General features: G+C 48.8%; 1 protein-coding gene across 1 annotated transcript; it reads left to right on the forward strand.

Moving 5' to 3' along the window:
* Positions 1–8,347: 8,347 nt before the first annotated feature.
* Positions 8,348–16,702, forward strand: LOC140428366 (uncharacterized). Its single transcript, XM_072514756.1, has 5 exons — positions 8,348–8,483; positions 10,954–11,304; positions 12,401–12,745; positions 13,696–14,037; positions 16,571–16,702. Exons 1-5 carry the CDS (start codon positions 8,432–8,434, stop codon positions 16,675–16,677), a joined length of 1,197 nt encoding a protein of 398 aa, XP_072370857.1. The 5' UTR covers positions 8,348–8,431; the 3' UTR covers positions 16,678–16,702.
* Positions 16,703–20,073: the final 3,371 nt, after the last annotated feature.

Consider the following 20,073-nt stretch of genomic DNA (forward strand, 5'->3'; position numbering starts at 1 on the left):
GGAGACAGAGAGAAAGCAGGGAATTATAGACCAGTAACCCTAACATTGGCAGTGGGGAAAATTCTCAAATCCATTATCAAGGACTTTGTAGCGGGACATTTAGAAAGCTGTGGCAGGATCAGTCAGAGTCAGCAGGGATTTATGAAGGGGAAATCATGCTTGACAAATCAAATGGAATTCTTTGAAAATGTATGTAGTAGAGTTGACAAGGGGCCTGTCGATGTGATATATTTGGACTTTCAGAAGACATTTGACAAAGTCCCGCATCAGAAATTATCGTGCAATATTAAAGTGCATGGAATTGGGGAAGTGTATTGAGGTGGATAGAAAACTGGTTGGGAGAGCAGAAACAAAGAGCACGGATTATTGGGTCCTTTTCAAATTGGCAGGCAGTAACTAGTGGAGTACCACACGGATCGATACTGGGACCCCAGCTATTCACAAGAGATATTGATGATTTGGATGAGGGAACAAAATGTAACATCTCAATGTTTGTAGGTGACACCAAGTTGGGTGGGAGGGTGAACTGTGATGAGGATGCAGCGATCCTACAGCATGATCCGGACAGGTTGGGCGAGTGGGCAAATCAATGGCAGATGCAGTATAATTTGGATAAGTGTGAGGAAGCAAAAACAGGAAGGCAGATTACTACCTGAATGGTTGTAAATTGGGAGAGGAGAGTGTGCAGCGGGACCTGGGTGTCCTTGTGCACCATTCGCTGAAGGTAAGCATGCAGGTACAGCAGGTGGTAAAGGAGGCGAATGGCATGTTGACCTTCATTGCGAGAGGTTGAGTACAGGAGCAGGAATGTGTTTTTGCAATTATACAGGGCCTTGGTGCGGCCACACCTAAATATTATGTGTAGACTTCCAGTAGCGGCCATGACCTGCTAGGTCACACGAACGGCAGCTCCCGCCGGGATCGGTGTTTTGGGCCGCTAAAAGGAGCGGCGGCGGCAATTAACAGGAGGGTCCGGCATGGGAACAGACGTGGGAGAGCCCCCCCCCCCCCCGCTGGTGCATGGAGAGGACCAGGTGCGGAGCCGGCAGATGCGCGAACCCGGGGAAGAAGGTCGAGAAGGTCCGGCAGGACAAAATGGCGGCCGGAGAATATCGGGAGGTGTGGGCCCAGTGGGCCAGACAACAGCAGGAACTCCTGAAAAACTGCTTCATGGAGCTGAAAAGGGAGATGCTGGCCTCCATGGAGAGAATTGTGGTGACCCAGAAGGCGCAGGAAAAGGAGATCAAGGAGGTGAGGAGGAAGGTGGCGGAGAACGAGGACGAGATTCTGGGCCTGGCGGTGAAAGTGGAGGCGCACGAGGCGCTCCATAAGAGATGGCAGGAGAGGCTGGATGGCCTTGAGTGCAGATCTCGGTGCCACAATCTGCGGATCCTGGGCCTTCCTTAAGGAGCGGAGGGGGAGGACGCGAGCACGTACGTGGCCACAATATTGGGGACGCTGATGGGCGCGGGGGCCTTCCCACGGCCCTTGGAGCTGGATGGGGCGCACAGGGTTCTCGCTGGAAAGCCGACGGTAAATGAGCCACCGAGGGCGATGGTGATACGGTTTCAGCGCTTGGCAGACCGGGAGCGAGTCCTGCGGTGGGCGAAGAAAGAGCGGAGCAGGAAGTGGGAGAGTGGCGAGATCCGAATTTCCCAGGACCTGGGAGCTGAGCTGGCGAGGAGGCGTGCAGGGTTTAACCGGGCAAAGGCGGTCCTTCACGCCAAAGGGGTGAGGTTTGAGCTCCTGCACCCGGCGAGACTGTGGGTAACATACCAGGACAGGCAACACTATTTTGATACCCCAGACGAGACGTGGTCGTTCATCAGGCAGGAGAAGCCGGACCTGAACTAAGGGACTGTTGTATGGGGGTGAAATGTGCGGGTGGGGTGGGACCGAGGGGAGGACTGCGGGTAAAGCATAAGTTTATGGGCACGTCTGCCCTAGTTTGGTTGGGGTTTGTTGTTTGTTTTGCTTGTTTTCCAGGTGTTTTGTTTTACAGGTGTTCGGTGCTAGGGGGTGGGAATCGCCCGGGACGGGCTGTCCGGGGCACGGGGAGGTCCCAGATGGCGCTTGCCCCTCTACCCTGATAGGGTGGCCCGAAGGGGGCAACAAGTTAAGGGTGGATATATAGAGGCGGGAGCGGCCGGGGTCAGCATGGGTGAGCTGACTCACGGAAGCAAAATGGGGGGGAAACCAGAGCTAAGCGGATGCTTGGCCGGGGCGGGGGGGGGGGGGGGGTTTGGGGGGGGGGGGAAGGGGGGGAGGTTTGGGGGGGGGGGGAAGGGGGGGAGGTTTGGGGGGGGGGGGAAGGGGGGGAGGGGTGCTGCTTTGCTGACTGAAGGGGAGCCAGGTGAGGGGTATGGAGGGAGAGTCGGCCGGGGGGAGAGCTGGAGGAGGGAGGCCGGGGCACGCGGTTGGCCGAAAAAGGGAGATGGCTAGTCGGCGGGATGGGGGGATGGTTACCCCCCCACCACCCCCCCCCCCCAAGCAGGCTGATCACATGGAACGTGAGGGGCCTGAATGGGCCAGTCATGCGGTCCCGCGTGTTCTCGTATTTGAAGGGCTTGAAGGTAGACGTGGCCATGTTGCAAGAGACGCACTTAAAGCTCGCTGACCAGACGAGGCTAAGGAAAGGATGGGTTGGACAGGTGTTTCACTCGGGGTTAGACTCAAAGGCCAGTGGAGTGGCTATTTTGATCAGTAAATGAGTGGCGGTTGAGACGGGGAGTATCGTGGCGGACAAGGGGGGCAGGTATATATTGGTGAGTGGCAAGCTGCAGGGGGCTCGGGTGGTGTTAGAGAATATATATGCCCCGAACTGGGTCAATGCGGACTTTATGACGCGTGTACTGGGTAGGATCCCGGACTTGGAGATAAGTCAACTGATTATGGGAGGGGACTTTAATACGGTCTTGGATCTGGGCTTGGATCGTTCCAAATCCAGAACGGGAAAGAGGCCGGCGGCGGCCAGGGCCTTGTGGGAGTTCATGGACCAGATGGGGGGAGTGGACCCCTGGAGGTTTACACGGCCAAGGATGAAGCAGTTTTCCTTTTTCTCCCATGTCCATAAAGTCTATTCACGAATAGACTTCTTTGTGTTGAGTAGGGCATTAATCCCGAGGGTGGAGGGGGTAGAAAGATCGGCCATTGCGGTCTCGGACCATGCCCCGCACTGGGTGGACCTGCGACTGGGGGTGGAACGGAGTCAGCGCCCTCTCTGGCGACTGGATGTGGGGCTGCTGGCGGACGAAGAGGTGTGCGGGTGGATAAGGAGGAGTATTGAGAATTATGTGGGAACGAATGACACAGGAGAGGTGACAGTGGCAGTGGTTTGGGAGGCTCCGAAGGCGGTCAGTAGGGGAGAGTTAATCTCCATTAGGTCCCACAGAGAGAAGAAGGAGAGGGCGGAGAGGGAGAGACTGGTGGGAGAGATACTCAGGGTAGATAGGAGGTACGCGGAGGCCCCAGAGGGGGGCTGTTGAACGAGCGCCGGAAATTACAGGCGGAGTTTGACTTGCTGTCCACGGGGAAGGCGGAGGCGGAGCTGAGGAAAGTGAAGGGGGCAGTTTATGAGTATGGGGAGAAGGCGAGTAGGATGCTGGCGCACTAGCTGCGCAGGAGGGAGGCGGCCAGAGAGATTGGAGGAGTGCAGGATAGGGAAGGCAACATGATGCTGAGCCCAGAGAGGGTCAATGAAGTCTTCAGGGAGTTCTATGGAAGGTTATACAAGTCGGAACCCCCCCCCCCCAACCCCCCGGGGAGGGGGAAGGGATGAGGCGGATCATGGACCGGTTGAGGTTCCCAAGGGTGGAAGCAGAGCGAGTGCAGGGACTGGGGGCCCAGATTGGGTAGGAGGAGGTAGTCAGGGGGCCGGCAGGCAGGTAGACGGGCAAGGCCCTGGGCCCGGGCGGCTTCCCCGTCGAAGTTTATAAGAAGTTCTCGGAGCTGTTGAGCCCGCTCCTCGTGAGAACCTTCAATGAGGCAAAGGAGAAAGGGATCCTCCCTCCGACAATGTCGCAGGCATTGATCTCGCTTATCCTGAAGAAGCAGAAGGATCCGCTTCAGTGTGGGTCCTACAGGCCGAGATCGCTCCTGAACGTGGATGCCAAGCTGTTGGCAAAAATTCTGGCCACGAGAATAGAGGACTGTGTCCCGTGAGTGATTGGGGAGGACCAGACGGGGTTTGTTAAGGGCAGGCAGCTGAACGCGAATGTGAGGAGGTTCCTGAATATTATCATGATGGCTTGGGGGGGTGGGGGGGTGGAGGTGGTGGCTGCGATGGACGCGGACAAGGCCTTTGACAGGGTGGAGTGGGAGTATCTGTGGGAGGCGCTAGGCAGGTTTGGATTTGGGGAGGGATTTATAGGGTGTGTCAAGCTGCTGTATCAGGCCCTTGCAGCGAGTGTGTCCACAAACCGGCTAAGGTCGGAATATTTCAGTCTGCACCGGGGGACGAGACAGGCTCTGCCGAACTTCTGCAGTTATTACTGGGCGGCCAATGTGGCCATGATCAGGAAATGGATGATGGAGGAGGGGGCGGCGTGGGGGCGGTTGGAGGTGGTGTCGTGTAGAGGCACCAGTCTAGGGGCACTTGTTACGGCTCCGCTGCCGTTCTCACCGGCGCGATACACCACTAGTCCGGTGGTGACAGCAGCAATAAGGATCTGGGAGCAGTGGAGGAGACACAGGGGAGAGGAGGGGGCCTCGGTGTGGACCCCGATATGGAATAACCACAGATTTGCTCTGGGTGGGTTGGATGGGGGATACCAAGGCTGGTATAGGGCAGGTATTAGGAGGATGGGAGACCTGTTTATTGACGGGACTTTCCCTAGCATGCAGGTGCTGGAGGAGAAGTTCGGCCTGCCCCCGGGGAATGCGTTCAGGTACCTACAGGTTCAAGACTTTCTTAGAAAATAGGTGGGGACATTTCCACTGCTACCCCCTCGTAGGATCCAGGACAGGGTGGTGTCTGGCATAATGGTAGGGGAGGGGAAGGTGTCGGACATATATCAGGAGCTGCAGGAGGTGGAGGAAGCCTCAGAGGAGGATTTGAAGGGCAAGTGGGAGGAGGAGCTGTGTGAGGAGCTGGATGAGGGTCTGTGGGCCGGCGCGCTGAGCAGGGTGAACTCCTCCTCATCATGTACCAGGCTCGGATTAATCCAGTTTAAGGTGGTGCATCGGGCGCATATAACGGCGGGAAGAATGAGTAAGTTTTTTGGGGTGGAGGACAGTTGCTCGAGATGTGCAGGGAGTCCGGCGAACCATGCCCATATGTTTTGGGCATGCCCGGCACTTAAAGAACTCTGGCAGGGGTTTGCGAGGGTGATGTCCAGGATTTTGAACACTCGGGTGAAGGCGAGTCCAACAGTAGCGATATTTGGGGTTTCGGAGGATCCGGGAGTGCAGGAAGCGAAAGAGGCCGAGGTACTGGCCTTTGCCTCCCTGGTAGCCCGGTGACGGATCTTGCTAATGTGGAGGGACTCGAATCCCCCGGGTGTGGAGACCTGGGTTAGCGATATGGCGGGGTTCCTCAGTCTGGAGCGAATAAAGTTCACCTTGAGAGGGTCCTTGATGGGGTTCTCCCGGCGGTGGCAACCTTTCCTTGACTTTCGAGGGGAGCCGTAAGTGTCAGCAGCAGCAGCATCCTGGGGGGGAGGGGCGGGGGGTTCAGGTGGGGGTACTGTTGATACAATGTGAGTTGGGCATGGAGACAAAACCCACCTTGTTCTGTTTTTTTTTAATTCTGTTGTGTCAGTAGTTTCACTGTGAACTTTGGGATATGTTTCTTGTTATTGTTTATTACTATCTGTATTTCTATTTTTGTTATGTAAAACGTTCATTGGAAAACTTTAATGAAACATTTATTAAATATTGTGTGTAGTTTTGGCCTCCTTTTCTGAGGAAGGATGTTCTTGCTCTCGAGGGTGAGCAGTAAAGGTTTACCAGACTGATTCCAGGGAGTTTTTTTCAAATAAACTTTTAAAACCCACACAAACACAGGGAGAATGTACAAACTCCACACGGACAGTGACCCAGAGTCGGGATCGAACCCGGGTCCTTGGCGCCGTCAGGCAACAGTGCTAACCCACTGTGATACCGTGCTGTCCCTCACCCTGATGGTGTTGACCTCACTGTGGGGAGTGATCCCACAGGTGGCATCAGTCTTCCAATAACTCTTTTCAACAACTGTTCCTCGTCACTGAACCGGGACAATGTGATGTTTTGAACATGAAGACTGAGACAATTGTGTCTGTGGATTGCCGCCCGCTTGTGTTTCAGAGCGGGATCACTGGACTGGGGGCTCAGTGTTGTCTCTGACACTGTATTTTCCCATTGAACCATGAGAACCCCAAACTATCCCAACTCTTAAACAGGAAAATCTGACTAAAAATACACATCACCCCCAATATCCTGAAAATCAACTCAAAAACATAACGATGTGCAAGCAGCCCCAGGTTACTTACCCACCGCCATACAGAGGGTGAGAGTCAGAGCTGAGAGAGCTGGGCAAAACATTCCAAACAATGTCCTTTTGCAAATGTACAATTCTATTCATTCTTCCTGTATTCTCGGGTCTGTGGTTCACAGGTAGCTCATTGTCACGCACTTCCTTGTGTTCAAGTTCAAGGTGGACCACAGAAAGGGAAGGTGAGGGGGTAATGGTCGGGTTAAAAGGTCTCGGGTGTTTACTCATTTGCGGACTCTCCGCGCAGAAGTAGTCTTCTTGCAGGAGACATATTTGCCAATTAGGGATCAGACGAGACTGAGGAAAGGGTGGGAGGGGCAGAGGTTCCATTCAAATATTCATTCAAGGTTCAGAGGAGTTCCGATCTCGATCAATAAGATGGCATTTACGGCGACTAGAATTAGATGAATAGAATTTTATAAGTCTCTATGAGATCCCCCCTCATTCGTCTGAACTCCAGCGAAAACAATCCTAAACTAATCAATCTCTCCTCATACGTCAGTCCTGCCATCCCTGGAATCAGGAGGGCAGCACGGTGGCGCAGTGGTTAGCACGTTGCCGAGGTCCCAGGTTCGATCCCGGCTCTGGAGTTTGCACATTCTCCCTGTGTTTGCGTGGGTTTCACCCCCACAACCCAAAGATGTGCAGGGTAGGTGGATTGGCCACACAAAATTGCCCCTTTATTGGAAAAAATGAATTGGGTTCTCGAAATTTATTTTTAAAAAACACCATCAGAGTGAGGGTATGGAGACCATTGTCCATAGAATAAAATGGAGCCATTTCCACTGGTCAGTACTGACGAGCTCTCCGAGTATCTGTGGAGACGCAGGGTGAACCTTGCTGAAGTCTGCTGCTGGGGCTCCTGAATTATCATCCCCAAAACCACTTGAATGTCCCTCAGTGACCCAATCTGTCCCATGGGAATGAATCAGAGAATCACAGAAACATTCCCGACAGTGCAGGAGGAGGCCATTGGGCCCATTGAGTCTATACTGACCCTGTGAACGAGCCCCCCGCCAAGGCCCACTCCTCCACACTTAATTTTGTTTTTTAATAATCTTTATTGTCCCAAGTAGGTTTACGTTAACACTAGTCGCCACATTCCGGCACCTGTCCGGGTACACAGAGGGAGAATTCAGAATGTCCAATTCACCAACAACACGTTTTCGCGGCTTGTGGGAGGAAACCGGAGCACCTGGAGGAAACCCACGCAGACACTGGGAAAACGTGCAGACTCCGCACAGTCAGTGACCCAAGCCGGGAATCGAACGTGGGACCCTGGAGCTGTGAAGCAACAGTGCTAACCACTGTGCTACCGTGCCGCCCAACATCTATCCCCATGTCACCATGTAAGCTTTTGAATAGTACGGGCAATTTAGCATGGCCAATCCACCTAACCTGCACATCTTTAGACACTGAGAGATAATTTAGCATGGCCAATCCACCAAAACTGCATAGCCTTGGACACTAAGGGACAATTCAGCATGACCAATCCACCTAACCTGTGCATCTTTTCTCTGTGGAATTAAACCGGAGCACCCGGAGGAAACCCACGCAGACACGGGGAGAATGTACAAATTCCACACAGTCACCCAAGACTGGAATTGAACTTGTGTCCCTGGCGCTGTGAGACAGCCGTGCTGACCCGGGTCCCAGGCACTGTGAGACAGCCGTGCTGACCCGGGTCCATGGCACTGTGAGACAGCAGTCCTGACCCGGGTCCTTGGCACTGTGAGATAGCAGCTGACCCGGGTCCTTGGCACTGTGAGATAGCATTGCTAACCCGGGTGACTGGCGCTGTGAGGCAGCAGTCATAACCTCAATGTTACCGTGCTGTCACACCTCTAGAAGTAAAAATAGGAAGTAATGTTGAGACATCCCGCAATCTTTCACAGCAACATCGAATAGAAGAGTGTGTGAAAGAAACAAGAATTGTGTGTTTGCAAAAGGACTTTGTTTGGAATGTTTTGCCCAGCTCTCTCTGTTCTGACTCTCACCCTCTGTATGGCGGTGGGTAAGTAACCTGGGGCTGCTTGCACATCGTTATGTTTTTGAGTTGATTTTCTGGTTATTGGGGGTGATGTGAATTTTTAGTCAGATTTTCCTGTTTAAGAGTTGGGATAGTTTGGGGTTCTCATGGTTCAATGGGAAAATACAGCGTCAGAGACAACACTGAGCCCCCAGCTCAGTGATCCCACTCTGAAACTCCAGCGGCCGGCAATCCACAGACACAATTGTCTCACTCTTCATGTTTAAAACATCGTTGGACGGCACGGTGGCACAGTGGTTAGCACTGCTGCCTAGGGAGCTGAGGACCTGGGTTAAAACCTGGCCCCGGGTCACTGTCTGTGTGGAGTTTGCTCATTCTCCCCGTGTCTGCGTGGGTTTCACCCCCACAACTCAAAGATTTGCAGGGTAGGTGGATTGTCCATTCCAAATTGCTCCTTGGGTACTCTAAATTTAATTCAAAAATTAACAAAACCTCGTTAATTCTTTAATTCCCATTTCTCCTGATTTGCGTGATGATTTTCATTGGATTATTTTCCATCCTAGAATGTTAAATGGAGGGAATTAATTTGCCAGCGGATTTCTTCCTCAAATCCACCATTCATAAACTGCTCCTGAATTATCATCCCAAAATCCTTCAGACCCCTTTCATGTCCGTGAGGAGCCTGATCCGTCTCATAGGAACAGTCACCCCCTTGAAGCCTTTCCCCCAAACTTGTGTGCCCCTATTTACTGCTGTCTGTGTGAATGGGAATGGGAGGTGTAGGGATAGCTGAGGGGGTCAGCACACTGAGGAGGATGTTTAATGTACAGATGCTGAAGGCTGAAGTGACTCTGACACAACTCCAGGCATTTTTCTGTGTCAATGCTTCAGTCAGGAATTTTGTGAGCATGTTTCCTGATCTAATTAGTGTGAGTGATCCGAGCTTCCCAATGGGAATCCTGTGGTGATGTTGAGGGGGATGTGAAGAGGTCCCACTCGGTGCCTCAGCAGAGTTGACAATCTCAGAAAGCCACCTTGGAATGTTCTGGAACCAGAGGGTCAGAACCCTGCCCCTTGCGTTGAGGCTCCTGAATCCAGTAACGTTGCCGCAGGCTGCAGGGGGCGTTGGGAACTCAAAGGGGTCAGAAATTCTCGAGATCCAGTTTGATTGTTGGACGATCGTTGGGTCAGGAGATCAGTTTACCCAGCGTGCCCAATGGGAGATGATTATTTTATCAGTTTTCATAGACTTTTGGATTTTATCTTTCTCAGCTTCTGATAGGATCCTTGATGCGAAACCACAAGAAGCCAGGAAAGAGAGTGAAGTCAGACAGGAAATGACATCCAACAATGTGATTAGAAATCTCAATTAAAATAAAATTAAGAGAAATGTTGCACTTAAGAAAGGAAATATAACATGTCCTGGGAATTATAGACAAGTTGGTTTCACATAAGTTGTATGAAACATAATGGAATTCCGACTAAAATAATCTAGACTCTAAAAAACAAACAGAAGAATGAATAGTCAACAAGGACTTGAAATGGACGTGTCATTCTTGACCAAATCAATTCATAGACTCAGAGAATCCCCACAGTGCAGAAGGAGGCCATTCAGCCCATCCAGCCTGCACCGACCCTCTGAAAGAGCACATGACACAGGGTCAGGCCCCCACCCTATCCCCGTAACCGAACACTAAGGGGCAATTTTCCATGGTCAATCTATCTAACCTGTATATCTTTATACTGTGGGAGGAAACCGGAGCACCCGGAGGAAACCAAACAGACACGGGGAGATGATGCAAACTCCATACAGACAGTCACCCGAGGCCAAAATTGAACCTGGGTCCCTGGTGCTGTGAGGCAGTAGTGCTAACCTCTGTGTTACCATGCCACTGAACAGAATTCTTTGAAGAGCTAACTAAGAGAGTAGACATAGGTAAACTTGTAGATGTTATATATTTAGATTTCCTTTGATAAGGTAATAAACAAATGAATGAGACATGATGGGAATTGGAGCTCGACAATGTTCTGTGCTGGGATGACTCTTGTTTACCATTTATATCAATAATTTAAACTTGGACCACGCTTAACAGAGGAAACTGCACTGCTCCTGGCTGAATACATTCTGTTCCTGGCTCTAAGGCCTGCAGGCAGCCATTCACAACACCAGCACACATTTGGTCAATCTGACCCACCTCCAACACATCGTTCTATCCCTCAAATCCTCCCCACTGTGTCCATCTTGGCTCAGTTCAAATCCCACTTGAGACGCGAGGCTTTGAGCACAAAATGCTGGGCTGACATTATTGGTCAGTACAGTGCGATGTGAGACAGTGAAGTTCAGGGTGTGGATAAAGCAACTGGGCTACAAGTTACTGATGACAATGCACAATATTAATTCCTGATCTACACGGGATTTTATAATAACTTGTGTTTCAGCTTCTATTTTGTATTTTCTTATTTGTTCTGATCTTCAGTTATTTTCTGTTCACAGGTCATGTGACAGGGACGGTTCTTATCCAATCCCCTCAAGTTGTGAAAGTGGCTGAGGGTGGAACAGTGACGTTTCTGTGTGACTTACAGAGCAAGCATTTAGGGCACACTGTGGATAAATACACTTTACATTGGTACCGCTCACAAAGTAAGGAATGGATTTTGAGTCATGATATAAATGGCGAAGTTTCCCGGGCGACAGGTCTGTATGATCGGTTTCAGCCTTCCAGAGATGTTCCCGGTAACAGCTACATTCTGACAGTCAGAGATGTGAAGCCCGGTGACTCCGCTGTCTATATCTGTGGGATTTGGGGGAAAATCTTTGGGAAAGGAACCCGGCTGAATGTAACCAGTGAGTAATGTCTATGCTTTATTACTTTTATTCCAAATAATGTTATTACACATAGACTGAGTTGACCGCCCAGAACTTGAATCAGGTTGCAGGGGGGGGGGGGGGCGGGGAGCACAGCACCGGGGTAGGGGGGTAGCAGAGCACCGGGGGGGCGGGTAGAGAATGGGAACGGGTCTGTCGCCCGGCGCCGATCCCAGCGGGTTTCCCGATCTCAGCGGCCTCGAGCGCAGAATACCGGCCGATGTCCCCGTGGATTGATCCTAAAATGAAGGAATTTGGGAAATTTGTAACGAGTGCATTCTCTAAATCTGCAGCGATCTCTTTTAGAATCACAGGGTGTGGGCCATCAGGTGTGTGAGATTTTCCAGCTTGCTGTCTTTGCCCTCCCCTCCCGGAGGTGGGAATTCTTCCTGAGCTTTGTTCCCTGCAGTCCTGGCCACACAGATTGGTGGCATCGACAATGATTTATTAAACTATTGAGCAGCTCAATGCTCACTTTCCAATCATCAATGAGAATTGCTGGAATGTGGACTAAAGAAACAAAGGTTTGTTCTTGAATTGAGCAACTCCTTCAGCTAATAGGACAAGGGCCACAAAATAGTTGCCCCAGACTTTGAATGTGAGTGAGGAACACATTAACTGGCGGCTTCAGTGCGGCCGGGACAATGGGTGGAATCTTGTGGAGGTGATGGGAACTCAGCGGGTGGCTGGAGAGGCAGCAACACCCCCACATCATTTCTTTTTGGGAAGCTCCATTGGATTATGTGAGCATGGAGGGATTGACAGGTCAATAATGGGTCTGACCCTGTGATCGAGGACCCCCGAGTCTCTGATCGGAGGGTGGCACTTCTACTAAAAGCAGAAAGAAAGGCTGCAATTCTCTGGCCGTGGCGATTGCCGCCGGCAGTGCCCCCTCGCCCGGGGCTTTCCCTGTGGCGTGGCTTCAATGGGAAATCCCATTGACAAGCGGGAAGGCAGAATCGCGCTGCCTGGGAACAGCGCGCCACCGAGAAACACGCGGCTGGGGAAGCGGAGAATCAGCCCAGACTGCAACCTCAGCACCTGTTTATAAATTGTTGATATTTTTCTCTTAAAGGTGAGAAACCTCCAGTCCTTATCCAGTCTCCGAGTGTGGAACGTGTCCCAGAGGGTCAGACTGCACGGTTCCACTGCTCCATGCAGAACGCCGCAGTGAGATACACAAACGTTTATTGGTACAGGAAGCTGCCAGGGAAAGAGAGGGAGAGGATTTTAGCACTTGATACAAAGAATTATGTAGACCGGGATTCGGGTTTCTCTGAGCGTTTCCTGCCTGCCAGACACATCAGCTCCAACAGCTTCATCCTGACAATCAGCAACGTGCAGCCCAATGACACTGCCGTCTATTACTGCTCCGTGTGGGGACATATCAGTGGGGATGGGTCACAGCTGAATGTAACCAGTAAGTACAGTTTCCATGATTCTCATTAATCTTCACCACATGTTCTGTCTTGTGGTTCTCAGAAGTCTCAAATGTTCACACTTTTTTGGACACAAAGCCCGCTTCTTGATACAGGTGATGGGGTCTCTCACTCACTGGTCTGAGGTCCAGGGAGAGGCCCATGTTGCTTCCTTTGTGAAGGATCAGGCACATACATAGACATCAGTGGGCCTTCCACATGACCATGGTACCTGAGACAGGCAGCTGCACATTGCAAACACCAGTCAAACCAGTGGCCCACAACAAGGTCAGGCTGAGGGATTCGGACCAAAGGTGATTGTGGGAGGGTTTGGGGTCAGAGGTTGAGATTGTGGGAAGAGGGGTTAGCAACCTGGACATGGTGGTAGCTCTACACAGGCCCCCCTCCCCCTTCCTGATGTCATGGCAACCAGTACTTGACAATGAGGAACTCCCCCAGGTCACCATTAGAAACACGAAGTGGGTTAGTTTTTATCCAAATGGGGAGACCCCCTCCTGATGCTGGTGGTGGAATGCGGTCTTCAAATGGGTATTGGTGCCAATTTAAGGATTTTGTTTGGATGGTGGGGGAGTGGCCGAGGAAGGGTGCTCTTCCAGAGGGTTGGTGCAGACTGGATGGGCTGAATGGCCTCTTTCTCCACTTCAGTGACTCTGTGTTTTTTTTTTACAATTTCAAGTACCCAATTCATTTTTTCCAATTAAGGGCCAATTTGGCGTGGCCAATCCACCTACCCTGCACATCTTTGGGTTGTGGGGGTGAAACCCACGCAGACACGGGGAGAATGTACAAACTCCACACGGACAGTGACCCAAAGCTGGGATCGCACCTGGGACCTCGGCGCCGTGAGGCACCAACGATTCTATGTTTAACTACCAGAGCTACTTTGTAAATCCAGATACTCTTTTAAGTTATGAATATTGTTTCTCCAAAGGTGCAGATGCCCCAGTGGTTATCCAGTCTCCTGCTCCAGAATCTATCAGACAGGGTCAGAGTGCACGGTTACAGTGCACCCTGTATAACGCCTCTGTGAGATACGCTGATGTTCATTGGTACCGACAACAACCAGCTTACATCGAGTGGATTTTAACAGATGAGATACTGAACAACACACGATGGGGTCCTGGCTTCTCCGAGCGTTTCCAGTCTTCTCGAAACATGTCCAGTAACAGCTTCATTCTGACAATCAGCAACATTCAGCCCAGTGACGCTGCCATCTACTATTGTGAAGTGAGGGGAGATATCGATTGGAATGGAACCCAGCTCACTGTAATAAGTAAGGACAAGTTACATTATCCAACTTCACAGACTCGAGCACATAATCTAGTGCAGGACACACTGATTGATGGATTTCTAGGTGCCAATGATATTGAGGGTTATGGGGATAATGAGGGAAAATGGTGTTGAGGTCAACACTCAGCCATAGCCCAGTTGAATAACGCAGAGGGCTAGAGGGGCTGAATGGCCTACTCCTGCTGCTCTGCTCTGACAAAGGGAATTGCCCACAATGCCCATACAGAGTGAGTTAGAGTGAACAATGCCTAGTGTCCACCTTGATTCATCGACTTAATAGGCCAGAATTTGCTCGGGGTGGGAGGAGCATCTCACAGAGTGACCCCCCCATGAGATAATTCAATGATATATGAGGTCACTGTGTCCCACATTTCCGGTTACTGGGAACAAATGTCCCTTCCTGTTTTCCTCCACCTCCACCAGTCAGGATGTCAGGATTCATCCTGAAACCAAGAAACCTTTTCTTAAATTGAGGATTCAGCATCCAAATTTCCTTTTTCCTACATCCATGACTCAAATTTGACCATTTGTGATGTGATCATAAAATGTGGCAATGTGGTCCCCGTCCCCCGCGTCTCCCACCCCCCGCCCCCCCGGCCCCACCGCCCAATGCGGGGGGAGTGATTATCCTGAGATGCGGAGTGGATATATGCAAAACCAATGTCGCAAAGTGGTGTGAGAACAGGTGTTAATTTTTCGAGATTCCTTAAGGAGCATTGTGTTATTGTATAAAGAAGGATGTGTGAGAGTGTCCCGAATAGAGCACCAGGCTCGGCAATCTGGTGTCAGGCAGTTTCTGAAGGTCTTTAATTTTCACATTTGAGTGAAACGTGGTTTGAGAGATCATGTGGGATACATTTAGTCAGGTTACAGCAGTTGTGCCTTGGTTAATATTAACTGGATTTTGATAGTTAAACATATATTAGGGAGTATTGCCTGGAAGAATTTTATTTATGAGTCTGATCAATTAGGGAGTCTTTTGGGGGAACATATTGTGAAATCAATTTTAACTGTGTAATTGTAATTGTGTGTGGTTAAATTTTCTTTTCTTCTCAATAAATCTTTGAGGTTTAAATTTAAAAACTCCAAAATCGCCACTGGACTGTCCCTTTCTGGGAACACTGCCACTTACCATCAATGCAGTTCCTGGAACATTGTCTCAGGCACAGTGCTGCAGTACCTCTTACAGCCACTGTAGCGCTGTGCATGGAGGGACTGGGACTTCTTTCCAAATGCGGACCCGAGTTAATTTGAGCAGGAAATGGCAGCAATGCTGTCGAGTCGTCCCCGCCGACTCTCCGAATGATGAGCAAGGTACTCTCACCATCCATAAAATCCAGGCCATAATGACCTTTACTGACATCTCCAGTTGTCCCAAAGTGCTTTACAACCAATTAAACCCTTTGTAAAGCTTGGGCCCTATTTAAATGTAGGAAATGTATCGGCCAATTTGTGCACAGCAAGCTCCCTAAATAGCAATGTGATAATGGCCCGATAATATCTTCTTTGTCGTGTTGAAGAATGAATATCACAAGTCGGAATAGTTTGTCTCAATTTGCTTCAGCAAAATGATTGAGAATTCGGAACAATTCTATCAGAGGATGATCAGACGAGACTTTAAACCAAGCCCTGGTCCACTCTCTCTGGGAGATGCAGGAGGCCACATGACAGTAGCTTAAGAAGAGCAGGAGAGTTCACCCCAGTCAGTAACTCGAGGGAATAAACTAAACAAAACCCATCCCATTAGCTCCCTTTCAGCCTGGCACGCTGCCCATCACAGCCAACATTGGCAATGACCTGAATCAACACAATTACTCTGAACTTTAGTCCCAATCCCACTCACACATTTAAGGCACTTTTTTGAATGGGTTAATTCTCTTTGGAGGGTGTTCCATTAATCTAAAACTCTCTACATTCTTCCTTGTTAATTTTGCAATCACAATCTTTTAGACAAACTCCATCTTGCTAACTGATGTGTCATTGACATTTCCTCTTCCAATATAGAGAACTTTACCTTCATCTCAGTCCCCATTGCTCTGCCTTTCCTCAACTCAACTCCTCCATGTTTAAAAACAAACTTCATCTTGTTTATACGGATCGCCTGGTCACATTAGTGGTATCGGCCACACAATACACACCACCTATCCAAAAGTCACTCCCCTACAGTGTAATGTTGGTGTGGACGGAGGAGGATACAGAACGGAACCCACTGGGGATCTGTTGGTGGTTTTCTTTCCATCTGTGGGACTTTGCTGCACTGTTACCAAGTCAGCCAGAATGGCCAGCAAGTGGTCAGAGTGCGATATAAGATTGGCCTGCCGCATTATCAATAAATCAAATTGATCTGTGTTTAAACTGACATTGTTATTCCAGGTGTCCAGCAGATAGAAATATCTGCTCAGTTTGAATTCCACCTGCTTTCATTTCTCTACTTTACCATTTCAAATGTCACCGACTGACGAGAATCAAATCCATTCCCCGTCCTTTAACCGTAAACATGTGATTTCCTTTCACAGACACGGCTGACGCTGAGAAGATGAAGCTTGTCTGGATCATTGTGGGAACTCTTTCGGGATTTGCAGGACTTAGTTTGCTCATCGGATTCATACTGCTTCGGAAATAACAATCCCGTAATTTTGACAGAATAATTCCGTTTCTCTTGGTTATTGTGTATAGTTTGTTTTGTTTGTTTATGGGATGTGGGCATTGTTGGCAAGAGCAGCATTTATTGCCAATCCCTAATTTCCCTAGCGAGCAATTAACAGTCAACCCCATTGCTGAGGATCTGATGTTACAATCCTGGCCAGACGAAAACAGTGGATGAGATATGCAACAGAAACCCCAATATTTTATTTTAATTTGGTAAAACTGTGATGAAATGACACCTCACTCCAGGAGTGATTTGGGGAAAAATAGGGATATGGTGTATGAAACAAACTTGATTACTTACAGAGTATTAAATTATATTTTACATCACACCAGGAAATATCTGACAATCTCCACGTAAACAATGCAAATCAATACAGTGAATACAGTAACCCTTAACTGCTATCTTTGTTCTCACTCAAACAATTAAAAATCCCATCTCAGCTCTCATTCCACTGTTAAATACAGTTAGCCCTCAAGAATACCTGCTTCACAGAGATGTTCTTTGAAGAAGAGCGATCATTTGAAGACAAGATCTGAAACCTGTCAGAACCATGCAGAAAGTCTGGCTGTATTTCTTCAGAAGATACTTCAGCTTGTTTTAGCTCACCTTCTGATTACACTCTTCTGAACTGCTTGGAAAGAAAGTGCTCATCTAGTCACAGACATAAATCTTTGAACTGAACTGAGATGCTTGCTGCCTGCTCACATCTCCATCTGAAACTCAACTGAACTCTGCTGCTCCGCAAAATGCCTGATATCTTGGCTCCTCCCAGAAATGACATTATTTTACCAAGCTAAAATATAATTACCTCCACAGGGAATCTCCTTAATCCAAACAAAAATCCATTAGCCCAAGGTTTTTATGATGCTTTAATTGCACCCATGGCTCCAAAACCAGGATTTATAAAAACATGACTGCAGCAGTCACACACACTAACCCTTATTGCACCAAATACCCACAGTACAACATGTCTGAAATTCCTACATTCACCACACTGCAGTCACATGTCGGCCAGACCAGGTAAGGACGGCAGACATCCTTCCCTAAAGGACATCAGATGGATTTTACAACAGTCACAGATGGTTTCAAGGTCACCACTGAGGAGAATAGCTTTATATTCCAGAGTCTGTATTAATTAAAAACTTGAATTTAAATCTCAACGGAAGCCATGGTGGAATTTGAAACCAATGAGCCTGGGCCTCAGCAATGACTCATCGCTGTGTCAGTGCGTCCCCCACCCCATTATAAAAGGAAAGTAATTGGTGAGGACAGAAATGTTGTCAGCTGATAAATGTGATGAATATTGTGGCTGATGTTGGTGCGAGTTTATAATTCATTTCCCAGCAGCCCCGGGAGCAGCTGATGGTCAGAACACGGCTGCAGATTTTGAGAAAGTTGGACTCACTCGCTGAGTTCAGTTGGTTTTTGAGGATGTTACTTTCTCTCATGTGAAGGATCCTGTGTTTCTAACTCCACATTTAATTGGCTGCTACGTGGGTGTTTATTTCCAATCATTTCACTTCATAAAACCAGTCTTCACAACTTTGCTGAGAAGCACTGTGATAGAACCTGGACTCCATCCACATGTTGCTCCCACCCAGATTGCCGCAACGCCTGGCTCAGTTTGGAGATTACAATAACGAGACTTTTTGGTTTTACGAAACATAACCTGTGAAGGTTTTGACAAACGGGTTCATGAAAAACAAAGGCCCCGAACCCCATGTCTCACAATGTGTTGAATTTCTTCACCTGTATGAGGTGGTTTGCAAAGGTCTCCAATCTAATCCGTCACATCCACAGTTCTGACACATTTGAAATGACTGACGTTTCCTGTTGTGGTGTGGGTCACAGACTGGGAAAGTGAAATCTGCTCCCAGACTGCTCCTCCCTCTCTCTGCTGACTGGGTTTTATCTGCAGATGTGAGCACCCTTCTTTCTCAGCTGCGTTTTGACATGTTCCCAGTGACAGGACTGTGTTTCATCAAGTTCAGGATTGTCCTTGATCTTGTGTTTTTTAACATAAACTTTGATTGATTTGCTCTGACTGTGATGTTCCCTGTGAGTCTCTCAAAATGGTTTGAAGTCGTAGTGCTGACAAAGAACATCAAGCTGTGTATTACAAACAAAGCTAGTTTATTTACACTACTTCAAAATGATTCGCACACCTTTCTAAGTGATAGATAAGGAAATAACAGTATTTAATATTTGCTACAGAAATCTAGAATATCTAACTACATTGTCTTATCTCTCACACAATGAACACCCGATCTCAACCTTTCACTAACACCTTCTCCCAGAATCCCAGGAGCCACATTATATTTATATGACTACACTGTGGTGCCACCTAGGGTTGAGATACATGAACATCATCTTGTTAACCCTTTACACTCCCTATACTATGCATATCATTACACTGATTATTTTTCGAAGAATGATTTATGCAAAATGTGAAAATTACTGAGGTGATAGCTGACGCTGGAACAGTCATGCCAGTGAATTCTTCAACTGACAATATCAATATTTGAGACAATAGCTTCCAATTTATTGCAGTATTCTGGGATGTCAGCTGGGAGATTCCAACGCCATGTACATGGTAAGAAATTCTAATTTCAGGATAATAAAAGATTTCAAACAATATTTCATTCTACCCGTGTGACTAGATTCTGCTCACTAAAACCTCTCTATTTTCTGTTAGACAAGCCAGCCACGTACTCTGTCCATATACTGTGATCTCAATGGTATGTTTCTGTAAGACATATCATGGATTTGGGAAAAGCAGCTGATTTCTGTCACTTTCTGGATAAACGGTGAAACATTCACTCAAAATGGACCAAAAACAGCAACGCTGCATAGAATGTTTTTAGAACATGGAACAAAGAACATAGAACGATACAGCGCAGTACATGCCCTTCAGCCCATGATGTTGCACCGAAACAAAAGCCATCTAACCTACAGTATGCCATTATCATCCTTATGCTTATCCAATAAACTTTTAAATGCCCTCAATGTTGGCGAGTTCACTACTGTTGCAGGTAGGGCATTCCACGGCCTCACCACTCTTTGCGTAAAGAACCTACCTCTGACCTCTGTCCTATATCTATTACCTCTCAGTTTAAAGCTATGTCCCCTCGTGCCAGCCATATCCATCCGCGGGAGAAGGCTCTCACCGTCCACCCTATCTAACCCCCTGATCATTTGGTATGCCTCTATTAAGTCTCCTCGAAACCTTCTTCTCTCCAACGAAAACAACCTCAAGTCCATCAGCCTTTCCTCATAAGATTTTCCCTCCATACCAGGCAACATCCTGGTAAATCTCCTCTGCACCCGCTCCAAAGACTCTACGACCTTCCTATGATGCGGCGACCAGAA

This window comes from Scyliorhinus torazame, chromosome 1 (genome assembly GCF_047496885.1).
Source record: "Scyliorhinus torazame isolate Kashiwa2021f chromosome 1, sScyTor2.1, whole genome shotgun sequence".
In the NCBI taxonomy this organism is placed as follows: Eukaryota; Metazoa; Chordata; class Chondrichthyes; order Carcharhiniformes; family Scyliorhinidae; genus Scyliorhinus; species Scyliorhinus torazame.